General features: G+C 46.6%; 1 protein-coding gene and 1 non-coding gene across 2 annotated transcripts in view; both read left to right on the forward strand.

Moving 5' to 3' along the window:
• Positions 1-21,749, forward strand: part of RYR3 (ryanodine receptor 3) — a 499,145-nt gene that overhangs the window by 354,989 nt on the left and 122,407 nt on the right. The window contains exons 39-44 of the mRNA XM_031453356.2: positions 3,599-3,872; positions 5,438-5,552; positions 7,070-7,199; positions 8,174-8,277; positions 11,477-11,612; positions 20,838-21,018. Of these exons, the coding sequence (XP_031309216.1) occupies positions 3,599-3,872; positions 5,438-5,552; positions 7,070-7,199; positions 8,174-8,277; positions 11,477-11,612; positions 20,838-21,018 (940 nt within the window). The remainder of the gene's footprint in view (positions 1-3,598; positions 3,873-5,437; positions 5,553-7,069; positions 7,200-8,173; positions 8,278-11,476; positions 11,613-20,837; positions 21,019-21,749) is intronic.
• TRNAA-UGC (transfer RNA alanine (anticodon UGC)) lies at positions 9,445-9,517 on the forward strand. The gene has a single exon. It is a non-coding gene; the product is annotated as a tRNA-Ala (tRNA).

The raw sequence follows: 21,749 nt of genomic DNA on the forward strand, positions 1-21,749 counted from the left end.
TTATGTAGTGCTTTCAAATGTTGGCTCATCTTATTGCAAAATGTTTTTAAAATCCCGTTCGTTAATATCAACAGTTTAATCAGAAAAGTTAAGTATTGGGAAGCTGTCAAATTCACAGTGGCAGATAAACAGTTTCTCAAATTCGAGCTTGCACTTGAAAGCTCAGATTTTAAACTTGGCATCAGACACCGTGAGCTGTTTTCCTTCACGTGACAGGCTTCTTTCATTCTTAAGAAAGTGTCTGTCGGTTACTCAAGTGTGATTAACCACAGTCTGTGTATCACTCTTTTCATGAAAGTGTCACTCCACGAGATAAGCAGCTAGTCTAGCTCACAACAGTCACAACCATCGCACACGTGTTTTTCCTCTGGAAAACCACTGACCTTTGATGTACATCAGAAGTGCTTTAGGCACGGTTCCCGTTTTGTCACGCAGGATATTAAGAAGATGTTAACTCAAGAGTTTATTGTTAACAAAATTAGTAATTTTTGTATTTTGCTCGGGAGGTTGTCCTGTGACACTGGGCAATGCGCTGGGTTTGTGGCAGAAAAAACATAGCACTCTGTTCTGCTGACTTGTTTGATGCTCAGGCCCCAGCAGTTTTACCCACTGTTGCTTTTGCACCATCAGTGCAGCTCTCCCCACAATGAAGAAGGCAAAGAACATCTTGGAATTATTATGAAAAGACAACAGGCCTTGCAAACTGCCTGAAGGGTCTTGGAGACCCCAGGGATCTGTGGACCACACTCTTATAGCTACCAGTGTGCATAGCATAAAAAGTTACCCTTTATTAAGCCCACGCTATGTTCCAGACATCGTTATATGCATTAATTATTTTAATCCTCAGATGTACACATATGTGGAGAGCCTACTGCATTCTAGAAAGTGTGTTTGTTTTAACCTCTCTGCCCTCGTTTGTTTATGCTGCTCTGCTGCTCGTTCATGGGAGCTAATTAAAATCTGAGGCATTTGCAGCAGCATTGCTGCCAGGGGTATAAAGCTACATTTTCTCAGTCCCGGAAGTGTTGAGACCTTTAAAAATTCATGATCCAGCCTAGGCTTGCTTGGTGGGTGCTGGGTCTCTAGCATATGTCAGGCCAGAAGACATGCCATGCTTCTCAGGAGTCTTGAGACTGACCCCCACCCCTCAGTTTCCTTTCTTCTCATTATATTCTTTCTCTCACCTTCTGGAACTTGGTCTCACAGTTTGAAACCCCATCCAACATGAACGGCCTTAAACCTCGCGCCTTCTGCTGACTTACAGCTGCCCATCAACTCCCAATGTGCTGAGTTGCTTTCTCTGCCAGGTTCTTGGGGCCACATTTTTGTCACTGAGGGGTACTTGGTCACACGCAGGTCGTTGTGTATCCGTTGTCTCGTACTTACCTTGAAGGCCTGGACAAAGAACCCCACGCGGCGTTTCCTGCGCCATCCTTGCAGGTGGAAGGGCTGTTTTCCTTTCGCGTTTGCCCTCCAGTGAGCTGTTTTGCTGGAAATGTTCCATTCTCTAGGCTATAGATGCTGATTTGGATTGATAAATCAGCATATGTTAAAGAGCTCACCCAAATCCTGAATTAATCTGAAAGCCAGGTTAAGGGAAAGCTAATATTTGCTTGGTTTCATCATGATGCCGTAAAATTCCCTGTTGGAAAGAGGATGGTCTTTGCGCTGATTAACAGCTGCAGCTGCCGCCTTTCATGTAGGCTGTGCGTTATCTCTGCAGAGAATTCGGTCATGTGCTGAGCGCTGTAATTCTTTCAGGCCAAACACAGGCTCAAGGGGGAACTGTGCCTTCAGGACTAGGTAAACTTACGTCGGAGCCGAGAGTGTCTGTGGTTTTGTGCCGCTTCATTCCTTGGTGTGACTGTTAACTGGGAGAAACAGGAACTTTTACATTTGGCTGCTAAGGAAGCAGCTTCCTGGGAGGAGCCCAGACTTAGACCATAAATAACTTTTCTCCCCCCAGAGGGAACAGATACTACCTCCCTAACACATATCACTCAGCAGTCCCTGCCTGGTGAGATCTCTCAGGAACATCTTTTCACTGTGCTTCTCTCTGCCCTGGGTATCCTTTTTTTTTTTTTAAGTTCTTTAACTTATGTGTCCCATCTGAACCTAAAACACCCACAGGGTTGGTAGACACAGCAGTGAGTAAAATTAATCCTTCACACCTAGATCTCTTCTGGAGCTTTGGTAGCGAAGGTCTATTTTTATCTCCTTATGACAAGCCAAGACCATCTGTGGAGCAGACATCTGCATCTTCAGTGACACGGAGGTAGAAAGTGAGGCCATTAAAGACGGGGCACAGGCTCCTGAAAGCACCCATCTGGGTTTATTCCCACTGATGGACTGTGTGGCCTTCATCGGCCCCTGAGCTCTGCCGTCATCACTGGGTCTGAATTAAGGATCTTGGTGCCACCCATACCGTGCAGGAATGTGATGGACAGAGCCGGACTTGGATGCAGTTTAGGATATCAGAGCAGCATTTCTCACCTCTGTCATGACATATTCTAGAAACGTGTATGACATGGAGAGGGGTGAGCAATGCCTTCCTAGACACTGGCAGGGTCCCCTTCCACTCGGTCCTCCTGCTCAGATCAGCCTCTCCCTTTTGGTCATCCTCCCACACCAATGCCAATCAGCACCTCTCAGGGGCCATTCAGTCCATCCAACCTCTGAGGGTCCCAGAGCTGGTTTGAGTCCCACTTCAGCCGTCTTTTCTGTACTTGTACAGCCAGTCATATTTCTGTGCAACCAGCATGAGCCCTGATAAATCCTAAGTTCAAAGTTATGCTGGTTTCTCTCCAAATGCTTGTGAAAGCAGCCTCTGACACAGTGTCACTGGCTCCTGCCACAGATCCAGGGCAGCACAGGCAGGACAGTGGGTGATGGTCAGATGTCCAACTGCAAAATCCTTGCACCTAGTAGTGTTTTCTCGGTCCACTTCTCTCCATCCTTTAATGTATTTTTATGTTTCTGTCATCCAAAATATGTTTTCGAATTCTTGAATCAGTGGTATGGCTTCCTCAGTTGGTGGTATATGGTATCTTTAAAATACCTGTAGAACGGTCCTACAGTAGAGAAATCTCAGCACTTAATGCTGCTTTAAGGAGCCGGCGACCAGTGTTGTCTTCTGGTGCCTTCTCCCACCCAGAGTCACTCGCTCCCACTCTATCCCGTGGCACTAGCATGCACCCCCATGTTAGTATGGATTACACTGTGTTTTAAAATAAAGATAAATTTTATCTTTTAAGTCAAAATGAAAACGTAAAAAATCAACTTGTGAGTGCCCTGAGGACAAGAATGGTGTCTTACTCTGCCTTCTAAGTCCAGCCTCATTTCAAACGTCACTTGATCAAAATAGAATATTTAGCACCTTCAATCCAAAGTGGAGCTGTCCTTTTCTCATAACCCAGCTCACACATTTGCCTTTTGGTGATATAATCTCCTTCTCTGTGTGCCATACCCACCTCTTAAAAAAAGAATTTTTAACCTTGCCCAGCTGATGATTGTGTCATCATGGAGTGAGATGGCGGAGTTCCACAGCTCTCCTGAGCCCCGACAGCCACAACTCTGGTCCTTTGTGTCATCCTTCCAGCGACGCTGAAGGAGCTTGTCTCCCAGACCATGATCCGCTGGGCGCAGGAGGACCAGATCCAGGACGCGGAGCTGGTCCGGATGATGTTCACACTCCTGCGGAGGCAGTACGACAGCATCGGGGAGCTACTGCAGGCTCTGAGGAAGACCTACACCATCAGCCAGGCCTCCGTGAGCGACACCATTGGCCTGCTGGCTGCCCTGGGCCAGATTCGCTGCCTGCTCAGCGTCCGGATGGGCAAGGAGGAGGAGCTGCTCATGATCAACGGTCTGGGGTAGGTCATCGCATCAAGTGCAAATCCCCAGAGGAGCCTTGGAGGGGGAAGCTGGACCACCTTGCTGCGTGGCTGTTCCGGATTCGTAGCATATAAAACCTCCGCGTGCCCCTGTCCTGACTTCACCCCTCGTGGGAATATATCCTGGCTAAATCACTCACCTTCAGTACCCTGAGAGACGAGACTACGGGCTACTCAGGGTGACGGGGTGTGGCCAGAAGAGTAGAGGGAGGTCTTGGAGAAAAGCAGATATTTACCTAGAATCTGATTTTTTTTTAAAAAAAAATAGCCCCAGGGAGGCAATGAAAAAAATCAGAGGAAGGGGCAGTGTGTTCAGCCCAACAAGAGAACAAGAGAGAAACCTTTTGAGCACCTGAGCTTTTGACTGGAAATCTTCCGAGACTTCCCTCTAAAAAGTTACGGCCTGATTTCTCCCTTTTCGCGGGACTAACGTAGAGTCATTTTTGTCACTTCTTCGAGACACTCTTCCCCATGACAATAGCTCGTGGCTCTTCCATAGAAGTCTTACCACAGAAAAATTACATTTTACACATCAGAAAGATGTCCTTTAATTAGGTAGTGTCGTTCCATTTTGCGGGGGAGAAAACCGAAGCCCAGAAAGGTTCCCTGACCAGCCCACAGTTTTACTCGATTAAAATCAAGCACTAGAACTGCATTCTTCCTGCTGCTCAGTGCTCCGTCCTACCACCCTTGAGCCCACAAACCAAAAGAGCATCACTGAAGCCCAGAACAGGGATGCTGAGGACACCCAGGTGGGGGTCAGGGAGATGCAGGCATTCTTGAAGTTCATTTCCAAAGAAGAATCTTATAATAGACATGAAGAGACTTTTATGGGAAGAGAAAAGAGCTACAGAAACAGCCCCTCCCCCGGCCCTGGCAGTAGACACAGCTGCACTAAAAACTGGTCATGTCTCCTCTTAACGCCTGCAGCGGAGGGGGTGGTGGAGGGGGAGGGATGAGCAGAGAGTCACCACCCACAGGGGACCACCCAGCCAGCTCACAGGCTGCTTCTGCATTTTGATTTGCCTGCAGCTTTATTGGTTGAATCTGAATGACTTAAAAACAATTCTTTTCTGTTTCACTGTTGATAATTTCATTGGTTTTTGAGGACTGACCATCCAAAACAGTCATCGGTACCTAATATACCATTGCCTTAAGAAAAAGGTACAGCCCTATCAGTTGGAAAACTGAAGTCCATAGAGAGATAGATAAAAGGACAAGAGAAGAAAAAAATCCAGTGATTTGAGCTGTCTCAAAACTATCACCAGCAAAAAGACCAAGGGGCAACTGATTAATATGTCATTAGAAGGAAATATTTCAAAGAAAGTCTTAGTAGAAATAAGAGAGCACAAAATATTCCTATCAGCTAAAAAAGCCCCTCCATGTGTATTCCAGCCTACCTAGTGCCTTCTGAGTTATCCTTCCAGCACGTCACACATGTGTTACATCACCCCCAGGCGTTTTGTGTTTGCTTGTTCTTGTCCCTGAATTTCATAGCATTAAGGTAAGCAAGTGCTGACGTCCATCTCCCATCCTTACCCTAGAGACATAATGAACAACAAGGTGTTTTACCAGCACCCCAACCTCATGCGCGTCCTCGGCATGCACGAAACGGTGATGGAGGTGATGGTGAACGTGCTGGGTACAGAGAAGTCTCAGGTAACGTGGTGAGGATTTAACCAGAGCTTGACCCCTGGGCGGGGGCACTTGAAGTGACCTGTTCACAGCCACGTGGCTGATGCCCGTTGCCTCAGCGACTCCTCCCGGGGGAAGGAGGGACGTGCACCGAGCCAGGAAGGAGCCGAGAGGTGGGGTCCAGCCTGTGTGAGAGCTCTTCTCGCTCATCCCACCGGGCTGCGCTGCTGCTTAGTCTCCTTCCCGGACTCTGCAGCCCCACTTCTTGTAAGATGGAATTCCTCTGGGCTCCACGTAGGAGCCCGGCACGTTCTGTACTGTGTCAGGAAAAGGCTGTTGTGAAAGGGAACACGATTGTAATAATGATCCTGGCAGTGTTCCCACTGGAGTGTGCGTTCCTCTGTGAGCCAGGCTCCTGTTGATGTTGGGTTTTCTGGCCAGCTCCCTGCCCCCCTCTTCATCCCCCATAAGGAGCCTACCATCAGGGGAGCTCCTGTGGGGAGGGGAAGAGAGTGGATAGGGCCCACCAGGGCACTTATCCCAGCTTGTCTGGGTCCTTCTCAGAGTTAGATAGCTTCTGAAGACAGTGGGTGGGGGAAGACAGTGGATGACATCGGAGACACCAGAGTGCCAGGGTCCTGGGAAAGTGGTCCTACCAGTATTGACAGGCAGGGGTTGTTTTGTAAAGGAGAACAGGAGCCAAGCTCCCCTTCCTCCTCACTTGCTTCTCTCCCATCTCTTGGGAAAGTGGACTCTCTCCAAAAGATCCCTGAGCAAAGTCTGGCTGCCTCAGCGAGCAGGCAGACTGTAGCTGTCAGAACCTTCCTTCCTAGAGCACTCTCCATGGTTCTAAAGCCAGAAATCGAGGGCTTTCTAGGATCCTAAGTCGAGGTTAATACTGACACCACTTATTGAGTGTGACTGGATCAAACGTAAGACGTGGCCAGACCCTGGAGATGCTAATTACTGTGTGAAGCAGAGACGCCAGGCGCTATCAATGGTCATACGAGATGGCATCTCAGTGCTCAGTTGTAAACAGGTGCTACAGGAGCCCATGGGAGAGTAGTTACCAAGGGCAGAAGTGACTGGGGAAGGCTCTTGGTCTGAGAGGGTGATGCTCTTGAGGCTTCCAAGGTACAGGGACCAACCTTTATCCAGAGGACTCAGGTTTGACATAGCATTAGACCTTACTTGTCTGCAATCACCCATCCCCTTTTCTGTCCATTCCCTTCCTAGTTAGAAACAGTAGTTCAGTGTAGGGTTGTGCAATTTCCTGTGACATCTAAGGGTGACAGGGATTCTGGTTTGACATCTGTTTTCTTCGAAAGAAAGACATTTCAGGAACTATAATTAGCTCTCAGTATTTTTAGAAGCCTCTCTTAGGTGTGCCCTCTCTGTCCCTCCTGGGAATAAGTCTTGGAAGTAAGGAGAGATTCCTTTTCCAAACCGTCCACAGCTTTCAAGACTTCAGCCTGAGGCTCTTTGAAGTCTTAGAAAGGTCGTGTGCTAGATTCCTTGGCACTTTCTGCTTCTCTCTCCAGATCGCCTTTCCAAAGATGGTTGCTAGCTGTTGCCGCTTCCTGTGCTATTTCTGCCGAATTAGCCGACAAAACCAGAAGGCCATGTTTGAGCATCTAAGTTACCTGCTGGAGAATAGCAGTGTTGGCCTAGGTATGTCGCCTTGTAACTTCTGCATCGAGCTCAGAGGTTACACTCCCCCTGCTGACCACTTGGGCGGTAAAGGGAAGGAAGTCATGTACATCCTATGGTATTTTTAAATCTAAGAAGGAACCCTGCCTGATCTAAAAATGGGGAGGATAATAATACCACGTCTCTGCCCTCCAGCCTAAGTGGAGAAGTTGCTACGAACCAGCACTGGTGCCAGATTACTGTCGACATAGTCATCCGGTTTTACCTCCTCTCTCTGGGGACCGGTGGCTCAGAGTCTGACATGCTGCCTGAGGTGGTGGATGTAGTCTGGGGACACGGCGCCTCCCAGCCCGTTCAGCGGACCAGGGAGCAGGGCTAACGAGACCAAGGTCATGGGTCCAATCCCTTCTCGGCAGGCTGGCTGCAGGCTGCATGCCTGTCCCACCAGCCAACTGGCCGGTGCTTTTCATAGCTGAAAGGCAGAGTGGCCAAGAACAACAGTGGACAAACAGTGTAAATCCATCACCACCGCTCGAAAGTCAGCACACACATATGCCTCACCCACTGTTCTGGACATAAACCAAATGAATCTGTGCAAGACGCAAATACATACGTTCTGTGCACGTGAAATTTGAAATCTCGGGTCTCCTATGTATCAGATGCAGCCTCAGGCCAGCAACCGTTTTGTAAAATGCCCCTCGCTGGAGTTTTTCTCCATTTTAGCCTAAGAAAAGCACTTGAATGTACGTGGTCCCCACTGAGCCTGTGAACCAATTTTCTGGCTTAAGCCATACTCACAGTCAGTAACGAGTGTGGGAAGGAAGGACAGCAAATAGAGCAGCTTTTAAACTGGGCGGGCAGCCCCCTCAGAGAACAGCGATGTGACCCAGGTTTTGTGTTTGCTGCCCTCTCCCGGCCATTAGTGTGCACTGCAACCTCTGCTGCATGCTGGGTGGCCTGTTTCTCCCTTGCTCTCTCCTCCTCTTCTTCCTCAGCCTCCCCGTCGATGAGAGGATCCACCCCGCTGGATGTGGCAGCTTCCTCCGTGATGGACAACAACGAGCTGGCGCTGGGCTTAGAGGAGCCAGACCTCGAGAAGGTAACTGGCCCTGGGGAGGCACTGTGCTTGCTTTCCCCTGCCTGTAGCACAGCCAAGCCAAGGAAATGCAAGCCAAAGCTGGGTCTCCATCAGAACCGCTTCAGCGCGTGATGAAAATGCAGTGGGTTGGGAGTCACTGGGAGCCGGACGAGAACTAGGACCAGAGCATCTCCTGTGGGCAGGGCTCGCCAACTCCACTGCCGTGGACGTGTGGTGCTTGTGTTCCCCGTGTGTGAAGTCCCAGCCTCACTGGTCTGTGTGGAACCACCAGAGACCTGTGGTTCCTGATAAAGTTCTGTGTCGTCAAATTTTTATCTTTATCCGCTAAAGAAAGAGACGCGACAGAAGATTGTGTGATCAGTATTAAGGACACACGTGTGTCCTCTCCGTGTACAGATGAGACAGAACTGAGCTGCCCCGTGTCGGGTTGTGAAATGCATTCCTGGTGGTGGGGGGGGGCTGACTCACCCCCATCTTTTCCACGTCCCGTCTTGGGACGATTTCCTAGACTGGCTGGCAGACAAGATGAGCTGTGCATTTTGCGAGTGTGGAGCAGGGCAGTTTGGGGTTGAGGGGAGACAGACAGAGGTCATCCACTGTGTGGTGGGTTTGGGGACACAGAGCAGAGGGGCACCTGACCCCCAGCGAAGAGACAGCCTGAGGCCTCAGACAGAAGCTACTAAGCCACATTGTGGGGAAGCACATGCCAGGAGCATTTGAAGTTCAGGATGGAGAGCATGGGGTACTGGAGAACCGGCCAGTGGGTGTGACAGGGCACAGAGTGCTTGGTGGCGGGGGGAGCAGGAAGGAGGGGGCCTTCTGCTGCCATTGCTATTACTAGTAGAAGTCCACACTCCTGCGGGATCACCGTGTTCCAAGCCCCGCTTGGAATTAACACACACAACCCCTAGGACAAGCCTTCTTATTGTTGCCCCAGTTATAGGAGAGGAAACAGGCCTTGAGAAATGAGGTAGCGTCCTCAGTGCCATGGGGTTTTGTAAGTGTCAGAGCCAGGGGTCCAAAGAGTTGGGCTCCAGAGGCCGTACTCCTGCCTGTTATGTTACTGGGGCTTCACTGCAGAGCCAGGAGCCTGGAGCCCAGTGGAGGGCTTAAAGTGGGGAGCAACTCAACAGACTCTGTATTTGAGAAAACACGTCCTGAGATGGGGGAGGGTACAGCTCAGTGGTAGAACACGTGCTTTGCATGCACGAGGTCCTGGGTTCAATCCCCAGTATCTCCATTTTTAAAATAATTAATTAATTATAATCCCCCCCCCAAAAAAAAGAAAACACGTCCTAGTTTCAGTAAGAAGAACTGATTGCAACAGAAACAAGACAGCCCCCCAATGGTACACACACAGACTGGGGGCTGTGCGCCCAGCAGTGCACTGTGTGATAGCTGTTCCGTAAATGCCCTGGGCATCCCTGGTCTCTGCCTCCAGTGGGACAGACTTCAGTCAAACACAGTTATTCATACAGGTAAACAGCAATAAATAACAATGTTCGTTTGGGTGATGTGATGATCACTGATGCCTGTTTTTAAAAGTAGCTAAGGATTCTCTTACGACAAGATGGTGCCCCGGGGTTCAGGGCTCAGCACCCCATCCTCAGCCGTGGTTCACCTGTTCACCTGATCCTGCTCAACAAGGACCCAAAGCCTCCTTCAAAGATGCAGGATGTGTTAAGTGGAGGCCAGGAGGCTGGGAGAGGGCAGAGGGAGTACTTAGGGAAACCTGTGAAAAAGGAGGATGCTGAGAGTCGCTGCCTGCTTGTCAAGCGGTTCTGCTGGCTCAGCAGAGTGCACAGACTTTATTCAGACCAGTGTTGGGAAATGACCCAAGTGTGGGCCCTGGGGTAGAAGGGGACGGACCAGTAAATGCTGCCTTTCTATCGATCACAATGGAATTCAGGTCTGAGACTGAGCAACCCCCACCCACACATACACACCTGAGCACTTATTTCTGTGACCAGTGAAATGCCCTGCACCTGCAACCCTGAAAACTCTGCCTGATGCCTGCCTTTATTGATGTTTTTTTCCAGACATCTTTAAGCCCAAACAAAATCTAAGCTCTAAACAGAGTGATATCCTTATTGGTTTAAGAAGGAAAAATGTGATGATAGCTTCTTACTGAATTTTGACTTAGATCCATCATTCTTGCCAAATGACTTAGGGGATTTGCCATCAGCAAATACATGATTTGTTTGACAAATGTTTATTGAGCCTCTGCTATGTGCCAGACCTCGGGGATTAAACAGTGAAAACACCATTGCTGCCATGGCAGATTCGCAGCACAAAAGATGCCCCCTTCTCCCTGCATACATAAAATATCAAAAGCTAAATTAGAATGACAGCTGCATTTCAAGCAAAGGTCTGTTTGTGGAGCTTTTGGCCTGGCGCCTTCTAAAAGGTAGGCAGATTCTAAAACACTCCACCAGGTCGCAGAGCTGAGATCTTCTGCTAAGTGTCTGGTAACCTGGAAGCAGAGGGAGATCCTAGCCCTTCCCTGGCCGTGGCCTCTTCACCAGCCAGTCTCGGCTCCTGACCCGGGACAGCTGTTGTTGAACCAGGACTTAAGGAGAGGTCCCTGTTGAGTCAAGAGCCCCCTCAGTCAGCCAGTGACGTGACACAGCATAGTCTTGAAATACCATGGCCAAAGGAGCATGGCCAGCCGACATCCGCCAGTGTGTCCCCAGCGGCACCCTAGTTAGGATTACTTTTTTTTTTTTTATTTTTTTTATTTATTTATTTATTTATTTATTTATTTATTTATTTATTTATTTATTTATTTATTTATTTATTTATTTATTTATTTATTTAATTAATGGAGGTGCTGGGGATTGAACCGAGGACCTTGTGCCTGCTAAGCACACACTCTTACCACTGAGCTGTATCCTCCCCTCCAGGCCTGCTTTTAAATGGCAGCTCCCTCTTGCCAGAACTGGGAAATCCATGGAGCTGACAGCACATGGCCTGTTCCTTCGTAGTCGTGATCATCAGTCTTGTCAATTGTGTGGAAACGAAAATGAATAGAAGGTTCTGGTTTCAAATCGGCTAAATTATTTATTTGAAAAGTCGTGGGCTCCCTCTGGCTTCTAGGGGAAAGGAAGTCCTTCAGTTCCCAGAATTTCGCATGCCTTGCAGCTACGTAAAAAACTTCCCTAGAAAACCTGGGCCCTTACTTTTGCGTTGTTCTCGGCAGGTGGTGACCTACTTGGCAGGCTGCGGCCTGCAGAGCTGCCCCATGCTTCTGGCCAAAGGATACCCGGACGTCGGCTGGAACCCCATTGAAGGGGAGCGCTACCTGTCCTTCCTGAGGTTTGCCGTCTTCGTGAACAGTGAGTCTCAAGTTTTCCATGCCTTTCAGATCTAAGATGGCATAATCGCAGGTGCATGCAAGGAAAAGGAGATCCCTAGCACTGCTTCCTCTCCGTAAATACGGTAGATTCTACAGGTAGGTGGCAGCTGGCAGAAAGACCTCAGGGAGAATCAGGCGAGACAGGGATCAGGAGCAGTGGACAGAGTACTGTGCTCTCAGGCCAGATCCTGCAAAAAAACTCACAGTGCGGGCTTGGGCTTCTCACCTCTCTGCACCTCTTCTCCTGAAAGAGAGCGCTTATCAGTCTCTGCATCTCACCTGCTTCATAGAATTAAATGCAAATGTGCCTCCAGATCCTTAGACTGTTTGATGGAAGCACGGATGGAGGGATGGATGGAAGGAAGGATTGATGGGTGGAAGGAAGGGAGGAGGGATGGACAGATGGATGATGGATAGAAGGAAGGATGGTTGGATGGATGAGTGAATGAATAAAACTCAAGAATAACTGAATAGCTGTGAAAAGTAACCAGACTCCCAGAAGAAAAAATGCCACAGAAACCCTAAATCATTTTCTATTTCTTTTTTTTTTTAACATTTTTTATTGATTTATAATCATTTTACAATGTTGTGTCAAATTCCAGTGTAGAGCACAATTTTTCAGTTATACATGAACATATGTATATTCATTGTCACAGTTTTTTCTCTGAGCTACCACAAGATCTTGTATATATTTCCCTGTGCTATACAGTATAATCTTGTTTATCTATTCCACAATTTTGAAATCCCAGTCTATCCCTTCCCACCCCCAGCCCCCTCGGCAACCACAAGCTTGTATTCTATGTCTGTGAGTCTATTTCTGTTTTGTATTTATGCTTTGTTTGTTTTCCTTTAGATTCCATATATGAGTGATCTCATTTGGTATTTCATTTTCTTCTTAATATAAGTCATCTCTCATTTATTACGAATTCCAAGTCAACCAAAATTCCGTATTTTTACTAGTTTAATGTCCTGAAGATTGTGGACAGACTACTTCCTTAAAACCGCACCTTGTCTCCTGAGATGCTGTTAGAATGCGAATTCGCTTGTATTTGAGTTATAGTTAGGCTCCTTCTCCCTTCTCCCAGTTTGGAGCTCCAGGCCGACGCATCCAGCTGGGCTGGTTAAGTGACCGCAAAGAGGGACTGCAGCTGATAAGCAATCACGCCCATTGTTCTAAGTGTGAGAATTCACCTCATAATATGTTGCCATGACATGATCATTATATTCCCTTGTGCTCTTCTTGTCTCCCTACCCCCTCCCCGACCCCCTGGTTATTTTCTTACACGATAATGCACTCAATTCTTAATATGTGAGTGGTTTTCCCTTGTTCTGGTTTTCCCCCTTTCCTGACTGGGTCACTGACCTTGAGATGTCTGTCTTGTTCCCCCGGGACTCATCCAGCCACGTTTTTAAGCACGTGGGTCTTCTGCTTCCCTCTCTGTATTCCTCACCGTATCTCCTATCTGCCTGTCATCTGCGTGGCTAAACTCCGTCTTCCTCTGAGGCCAGTTTCAGAGTATCTTCTCATAGTCTGTCCCACTTCTAATCCAGATGAGCACAGACCCAGAATGATTGCAGAGTTACTGAGGTAAAAAAGAGATTTTTTTTTTTGTAAAGTAGATTTTAAGGATTCATAAAGGTCACCAATTATGTAGGTAGACTGTATGATACAAACCAGATGCAGGCAGGACCAGTTTCTTCATCCTGGCCACCTTCACAGTCAAGATCAAGAGCTTTATGAGTCAGCAGTGGGACTGTCTACACGGGTTACGAAGGTAGAGGAATTCACTGGCCGTGCTCTTCCCTGGACACTTGCTTATGCTGGTTAGGTACGACCATAATGAGCTAAGCTCTGAACCAAAATGTTGTGCCCACCTCCTTTGCTTTCAGGTTGTTTCATGCCTTTTTAACATATTCTCAGCAGTACAATTTCAGAATGCAGCAAGTTCTGGCACACTGGCCCATCAGGAGGAAGATACGTGCACTTTAATGTTCACTGTGTCTCTATCATATAAAGGCCACATTTGGTTTTGGCAAAGGATGTTGGCTTCTGCTTTCAAAGAATTTACAATCTAGTAAGAGGAACAGACATGGACAGAGGTCACCTATAGTCAGGAGTGGAGGAAGGTAGGAACAGAGTGCTAGGGTTTCACCAGGGGAAACTCACATCCTGTTAGGAAGATCAGAAAAGGCCTCCTGGGGGCGGTGACATTAGAGATGAGCTTTGAAGGGTCAGATTTCCAGATGCAGGGGAAGTGATCAGTGGGGGAGCAGCCTGAGCAGTGGCCTGAGGGCTAGAGGATGCTGTGCTCGGGAAACGCAGTCTTCTGCTGGTCTGGGTGATGAATATGTGGGTGACAGTGGTGAGAGATGAGGCTTAAACAATAGGTAGGCAGCTATAATGAGGAGACTCTAAATGCAAAGCTGAAAAGTTTAGTCTTCATTCTCTGTGCTGAGAACTGGGGAACATTTTTATCAGAAGAGAGAACTGATGGGAACCCCCGGGAAGTTCTGTGCCCAGGTTAGGAGGATAAGTTTCTGAATTACAGTGGTTGTGATGAGAATGGAATGGAGGAGATCCATTTGAAAGAAATTACAGAGACAGAATTTAGAGGACTTGCTGGTGGTGATGATTATGTTGAGAGAAAAGGAACCAAAGACACTTTGAAGCTTAGAGATTTAAGGATAGGGAGAAAAGGAAAAAGGGACAACCAGAAGGAGACAGTGGTTTGAGATGGAAGGTAATGAGCTTGTGTGGTTCAGGTAATGTTGATTTTGCGGTGTGTGACCCCGAAATGGAGGTGCCCCTAATGAGGGTATAGGATAGAGATCAATCAGGCAACAGACCAGGACTGAGTAGACTTGCAGACCACCTGCCGTTGACATGGTGGGAGAGCATGAGAGAGAGAGAGATGGCGAGTATGAAAAAAGGGAAAAATAGAACCTTGTTGAGCACCTAAAGGAGGGGAAAGAATGGCTCAGTCACAGGAGAGGGATATGGAAGGGTTTGGGCTGCAGGATGGGCTGTCTTGGGCTCAAATACAGCTCTCTCACCAGTTCTGTGAATTGAGGCAAATTTCCCAGCCTCAGGTTTTTATGTACAAAAGAGAGATAATAATTGCATGCACCTCGCAGAGTTGTCAGGCTTAAATGACATAATCCAGGGAGCACTTAGATTAGCACAGTGCCGGGAGCAGAGTGAGCCTGCAGTTGGGTTAGTTGTCACTGTTGTTCATGATCCTTTAAGGGTACTGGGGCATTTGAAATGCGAAGACTCTTGTAAATAGATTCCTTGGGACCTCAAAGCTCTCTGTCTTTGTGTCTTTATTTCAAAGTCTTTATATTTAAGAGGTGTAAGAGGTGATGAAAAAGGACTTCCTGGCCACATTTGTGGGGTCTGCTCAGCAGTGGAAGATGAGAGTGTTATGGGTGCTCATGGTAATCAGATTGGTTATGGTGGGTGATGGTGATGGTGATGGTGACAGTGGGGAGTGAGGATGGTGGTGGTGGTAATGACAGTTCACACTTACTGAGCATTTCCATGTGCCAGGCACTGTTCAAAGCACTTTTATATGTATTAACTTATTTATGTTATGCAACAGTCTAGTGAGTTACATACAGTTATCTTCATCATTTTATGGATTAAGACCCTGATGCTTAGCGACATTAAGTATCTTTCCCAGAGTCACATTGCTAGTGGGACTTTTCCTAGGATTTCAACCAGAGTGGTTTGGCTCCGGAGGCCAAACTTTGCTCAAACCATTATGCCTATTGCCTTGGTAACACTGTCTCCCTAATGAACAGGGAGAAATAGCATGTTCTCCTTTGAGCTTGCCAGAAATTGTGGAACTATTTAACTTCCGTTTGGTGCAAACTTTAAAAAAAAAAACAAAACAGTTTAAAAAGCCAAGTCAAAAGTTCTTGCTTTATCAAAATAATAGAATTAGAGACAAATATTGTATGATATCACTTATGTGTAGAATGTAAAATAAAATGATACAAATTCTATTTACAAACCAAAAACAGACTAATGGACGTAGAAAATAAACTATGGTTACCAAAGGGGAAAGGGTAGGGAGGGATAAATTAGGGACTGGGGACTAACAGACACATGTCACTATACATAAAATAGATAAACAACAAAGACCTACTGTATAGCCCAGGGAACTATATTCAATTTCTTGTAATAACATTTAATGGGAAAGAATCTGGAAAGAAAATGTATACATGTATGTGTATGTATAACTGAATCACTTTGCTGTACACCTGAAACTAACATTGTAAATCAACTACACTCAAGAATTTTTTTAAATCATAGAATTAGAAAATTCTAACATTATTCTACTGGTGTCTCTTAATGTTGGTGTTAAATCTCCTTAAACAAGATTTGTCTTTAAAGGAACTTCTTAAAGCGTATGATTTTCCCTATTTTATTTTTATTAGCTTGCTGGGAAGCCTTAGGTTGCGTTTAACTCTGGGAATACTGAAATTGAGACGTGTCTGTTAACCCAGAAGTTGCAAACTTTATAGCCAGTCTAGACGCAGAAGTGTCTGGGTATCTGATTAATCCTTTCCTAATGGGGATACCTAGAAGGAAAGGATTCCTTACCAATCCATAAGAGGAATGGGGAAGTAATTCTGTGCTTCCTTAGAGTCCTTGGACTGTGTTGGAGATGTCTTCCTCAGGCTACAGACCTAGTTGTGAGGAACACAGTGTGTCCCAGCTTTGCTGAATCTACTTCTCCAGGCAGATTTATCATCAGTGGCCATTACTTGGGCATCTGTCTTGCAACATGTGCAGAGTACATGAGGGGCTATGTGAAGTGACAAGAGACATGCTCTCAAAGTTCTGCCCCGAAGTCACTTACAAGTCAAGGCAGCAAACAGGGCAAACTCAAGGAAAATTATCAGAAACATACATATATACTAAAAACTCAACTGCCCCTACCTATAAAGTGACTGTTGGCATGCCAGAAATGACGGTGCTTCCTGGACTCTGCTAAAGGGAATACAGGAATGCCTGGGGAAGAAGGCAAATGTTGAATAACATCCTGAAGACAGAAATGGACATGGTTTAGCAGAATAGGGTGGGGAGCGCATTCTGAGGGGTGTTGAGCTGGGAGCCATAAATCTTCTAGGATGTGTCATCTATATCTCAATAATGCTGGCAAAGAAATCTTTTAGGATCAAGAGTACCAAGTAGCTTGTTGACTTTGAAGGACATAAGAGGTATAGATGCTTAAAAGCATCAGCTGGTTCATTCCTGTCTGTGTATTCATGTTTTTAGAGCCAGGGAAGAAATGTAATTATCATTCATCACTGGGGTTGGTACTGAAAACTGGGAGTGGTTAGGATTACAATGTCTAAGGTGTTGTTCTTGCTCTCAAATTTATAATCTGAGGAAATGGACAGCCTCGGTTCTTGTAAACAAAGGCTGATGATTGATCTGGTAATGCAGGGGTGGATGGTCACCTTCAGCCTCCCATCTGATTATTTCAAGCCTCTACATGATGTTAACAAGGCGCTTGAGTGTACAGGGTTAGATAATTTTGACATGAGGTCCTGTTCTCTTTGAATATACAGTCTCGTGAGAAAAATACAGATACAGGCAATTCATTAATTACACTGGGGTTCAATGCCTGAAGGAAGGGGATGTTTGAATAGACTGGATCCTCTGGGGCTTTCAAGTTGAAGCTGGTCCAGAAGGATGCAGTGGAGTTACCTCGGTCGAGGTTTTATGTCAAAGGGACAAGAAGGAAGAGAGCGTTCCAGGCAAATGAACTTAAAACAGGGATTGTGGTTCAAATAGAGGAAGAAAAGCAGTGGGCTGGAGGGAAATCATTGCATCCCTACCGAACATCCTTGTGGTGGGAATGACCGCTTCCCGTTCCAATGGGGAGAATCATTCCATTTCCATCCAACTTCTCAGGAATGTTGAAAAGAAGGGAGTACTGCAAAGACAGTGTTGAGAGCCTTTGAAGAAAGGCTCTGTGAACATTCTCACTGTTATTAAGCTTATTATTCATTTGAAACTCAAGCACAAACATTCTTGTAAGCCCTTGGGCAAAACTAGTTTAGCTCAGATCTCTCTCTCTCTCCCTTGAAAAATGCCCTCAAGGTGGTTTCTGCTTCCCCACTGTGGATTTGGCTGGCAGTCCAGCTTACTGAGCTACGGTAATTAGGCAGAGATGTTCTCTCTCTTCTCATCGTGCCATCCTCTCTAGCTTGTGAAGCCTTGAGAAATTCTTTTCCTTGGTCCCCTCTCCAATTAGCATCAGTGGTTGCACTTCAGTTCGTTCCTCATGCAGGGGGCCCTTGGCATCTGCCACAGAGGACCACAATTCAGTGATAAAGGGATGACTTCCTGGGTACATTGTTGCATCCAACCTAATTAGCTTAGCTCTGAAGACCTGAGATTCAGATAAAATAAGGCAAATTTGGCAAATGAAATTCAATAGCAAACTCAATGTAGAACTCATACCTACCTTGTCATATTCTTTTGTACATTTGTTCCACATTCTGTTAAACTCTGTGACACTGATCACTTTGGGAAGAGTTCAGTTAAATTCAGCTTGCTGGTGAAGATGGGGGCTGACCCGCAGTGATTCCATCCTGAGGACTGGAAGAGTCAGAGTACAATTTTTAAATATGTTTGACTAACAAGGTTTTTCTCTACTTTTGACACTTAAAATTTCAAAGCTTTAGCTTCATTATTCTTGTGATGAAAAGTGACAACTGGGAATGTGGGTGTATGTGCTGCCTGATACAATATTTGGGGGCAACAACATTTGAAAGTAGTCAACTGTGAGCTGTATCTGTAACTAAGAATATTTACTCTCAAATATGTTGATTCTCCTGGGGATTTCCTTTGAGTATCACACTGTGGTTAACCTGTGTCCTGTACAAACGCTAGGTTCATCTCGCAGGAAAGCATGTCTCACCGCTTTATCTGAGCTCTTCTTTAGACTCTGTGTCATCACTCAGTGTCTCCTTGGGCTCCTTGCCTTCACTGATTCTTTCCACCATCCCGTTACTGTGATTATTTCCCCTTTTAGCATCTCCTGAGAGTTTTCTTCCCATGGATTCTGGTCCAATTAGAAACAAATTCTTTTTTGATGTTCTATTAGCTGAACTTGGGGAAATGCTTCTTCATAAAAATTTTAGTCTCTTCTTGAAGGATTGAGCTACGAAACAGTGAATGTGTGCTGATGGGCTGTTTAAGTTCAGTTTAATGAAAAATTGTCTGAATCTAGTTACACAGCTGTGAAACTTATAGTGGCGGATATTCACAACCTTGAATTTTTCCTGTGGTATAAAATGTCATGTGACAAAGAAGGATGGCCGCAGGCCAGGCTCCAGACCAGGACTGTGGGTAGATGCTCCAGGGGCGTGAGACACAGCAGGTGTGTTCAAGTGTGGGTTTGTGTGAGATGCACACCCGTTAATTTCAAGTATTAGGACAGCCAGCTCAGCCCTTCTGTTGCTGTGGACATGATGGGAGAAATCTCTGCAGGAGGGTTAGACTGACAGACTCACTCTAAGACCGGAAGAGGCACAAGCATCTCAATAGAGCACGTGGGACCCAGTGCGATGGTGCAGCACGCATGCTCGTGGCGATTTGCTAAAAAGCTGCAAAGAGAAGCCAGGTTTTCTGGGTTCTCATTCTAACGTTTTACTCACAGCACTTCTATGTTGATTCACATACATTTTCATTAAGCAGAATTTAAACTCCTGGGGTAGCTAATTCTTCTGCGCACCTCCCTCCAAAAGATGGGGCCTGCTTCTCCCTTTGAAGGTGAGCTGGACTCAGTGCAGCACATCCAATGAGTAGAATGTGGTAGGAGTGACAGTACGTGACAGGTTGTAAGGGAACTGCAGCTTCTGCCTTGCCCTCTCTCGGATCCTTTGCTCTGTGGGAAGCCAGCTGTCAGGTCATTGTCATGAGAACACTCCAGCGGCCCTGTGGAGAGGTCACATGGTAAGGAACTGAGGCCTCCCGCCAACAGCCACGTGGTGAGTTTGGGAGCTGATGCTCCACCTTCATTCAAGCCTTCAGAAGACTGCAGCCCTAGCTGACACTTTCACTGCGACCTCGTGGAGATCCCAAGCCAGGACCACCTTGCTCAGTCACTCCCAAATTCCTGACCTACAGAACCTGTGAGATAATACTTACTGTCTTTGCCTGCTAATATTGGAGGTCATTTTTTTATTCAAGAATAAATCATTAATTCAACAGCATGCCAAGAAGCAACCTCTATGATAGAGCTCAACTCTCCTGCAATATCGAATGATTTTACAAAAACATTTTCCTCAGGCTTCAATCAGTACCCAACGTCAGCAAGTCTTGTCTTTGAGGCTTGGCCCAGGGATAAATTCCAAACACCAACACAAATTAAGATTTCGTCTGAGAACGAAAGGGTGTTTTTTGAAGTTGTTTGAACAAGCTGCAAAATTAGACTGTCCCTCTCTACACATGGAAGTTCCACTGCTTCACTTCTTTGGGAAATGATACCCTGTCTTCGTTGTCTGCAGTTCTTCCAAAGAGAAATACCAGCAGAATACAGTTCTCTAACCTTTGGCTCCCCACAGAGCTATGCTAAGAATAAACCAAGATAACTTTATCACATAGATTCTTCCGTGGATGAGTGATTCCTGAAATGCCCTGAGGTCCATCCCTGTAGACCTGGTGGTTCTGGAGTGTGTATCAGACTCTGAGAGAATACATCTCCGGAGCTGGCGGGGCACTTCTCCAGGTGTCCATTGAGTCACTCCCGCTGGAATTACCATTTACCTCCTCTCAAGGAGGGAAGGAAATACCTTTGAAGTACCCCGCAGGGAGTTAATACAGATGTCACGTTCTTTTGTTCTCTGAGTCACTTGTGAATTAATCAATAATCCGTGGCAGACCCAGTAGTGTATTTCTTGCCCTCTGGGGACCCAAATATAGTGAAATAATGTGATCAGTGCAAAATTCTAAACTGAGAAGTGAGACTCTGTTCTATATTGGTTAATTGTAATGCTTCCAATACACAGATTCTGACCTAATTTATCAAGGCTCACTTTGCTCTCCATCAGTGTTACCTCCTCATCGTAAGAGTGTGTGACAAGCTCAGTCGCATACTGTTCCCCCAGCCTCATCTGTTAGAAGTCAGTGCTGGGGGTTGCCCTTCTCTGGTGAGAAGGTAATGATGCCTCTTTGCCTTAGGTGAAAGTGTGGAGGAAAATGCTAGTGTCGTGGTCAAACTGCTCATCAGACGCCCCGAGTGCTTCGGCCCAGCCCTGCGGGGTGAAGGAGGAAACGGTCTGCTGGCAGCCATGCAAGGCGCCATTAAGATCTCCGAGAACCCAGCCCTCGACCTCCCCTCGCAGGTCTACAAGAGAGAAGTGTAAGTGAATGGAATTGCCTTCTGGCCCGCCTATGGTTGGCGAGCTCCCAAATACTGTCAGTGCACGAATGATAAAGCAAGCGGCAGTAACCTCCCCCTGGCAGAGGAAGCCCGGGTTCTTTGCGGTTGTGGTTCAAACAGTTGAGATCTCTTTGTCAAGCATGCTATTACCTTGACTTTCCTCATAAGCTTAGCGATCAGTATCCTCTTCACGCCCCTTCCTTTTCTCCTGCTCCACTCAGGTGCCCTGGCAGATGGAGGAGAGGGCAAGCTCTTTCGGCCCCGCTGCCCCTGCCTGTGGCATCACCGTGGGAGGAGGCTGTACAGAAGTTAGAAGGCCTGGACCAGCAGGGCTCTGGTCACTGACCCCAGCCCCTTCCCTGCAGTGTTTAAAACCTTGGTGTCTCATCTTGTCCCTCACTTTTAAAAAGAGGGAGGATCCTCCACTTCCTCTTCTGAAAGTGTTTTGATTTGATTCTTTAGGTAAAGAGAAAGCTGCAGAATGTGAAAAATCACAGCATTAACATTCTTGGTATTTAACGGTTAAAGGTAGTTAGGACATCATTGGGTTGCCTTGTGACTTTCCTTTCATGATGTCTTGTGATCATTTCCCTTTTATCACAGCCTCTAGGTTAGACCCCAGAATCTAGAGATGGGGTAAAAACCAGCAGAAGCAACTCTCCAGCCGGTGGCTTTTTTTTTTTTTTTCGGTCATGAATTCTGGTAGGTGA

Source organism: Camelus dromedarius, chromosome 5, assembly GCF_036321535.1.
Source record: "Camelus dromedarius isolate mCamDro1 chromosome 5, mCamDro1.pat, whole genome shotgun sequence".
Taxonomy (NCBI): Eukaryota; Metazoa; Chordata; class Mammalia; order Artiodactyla; family Camelidae; genus Camelus; species Camelus dromedarius.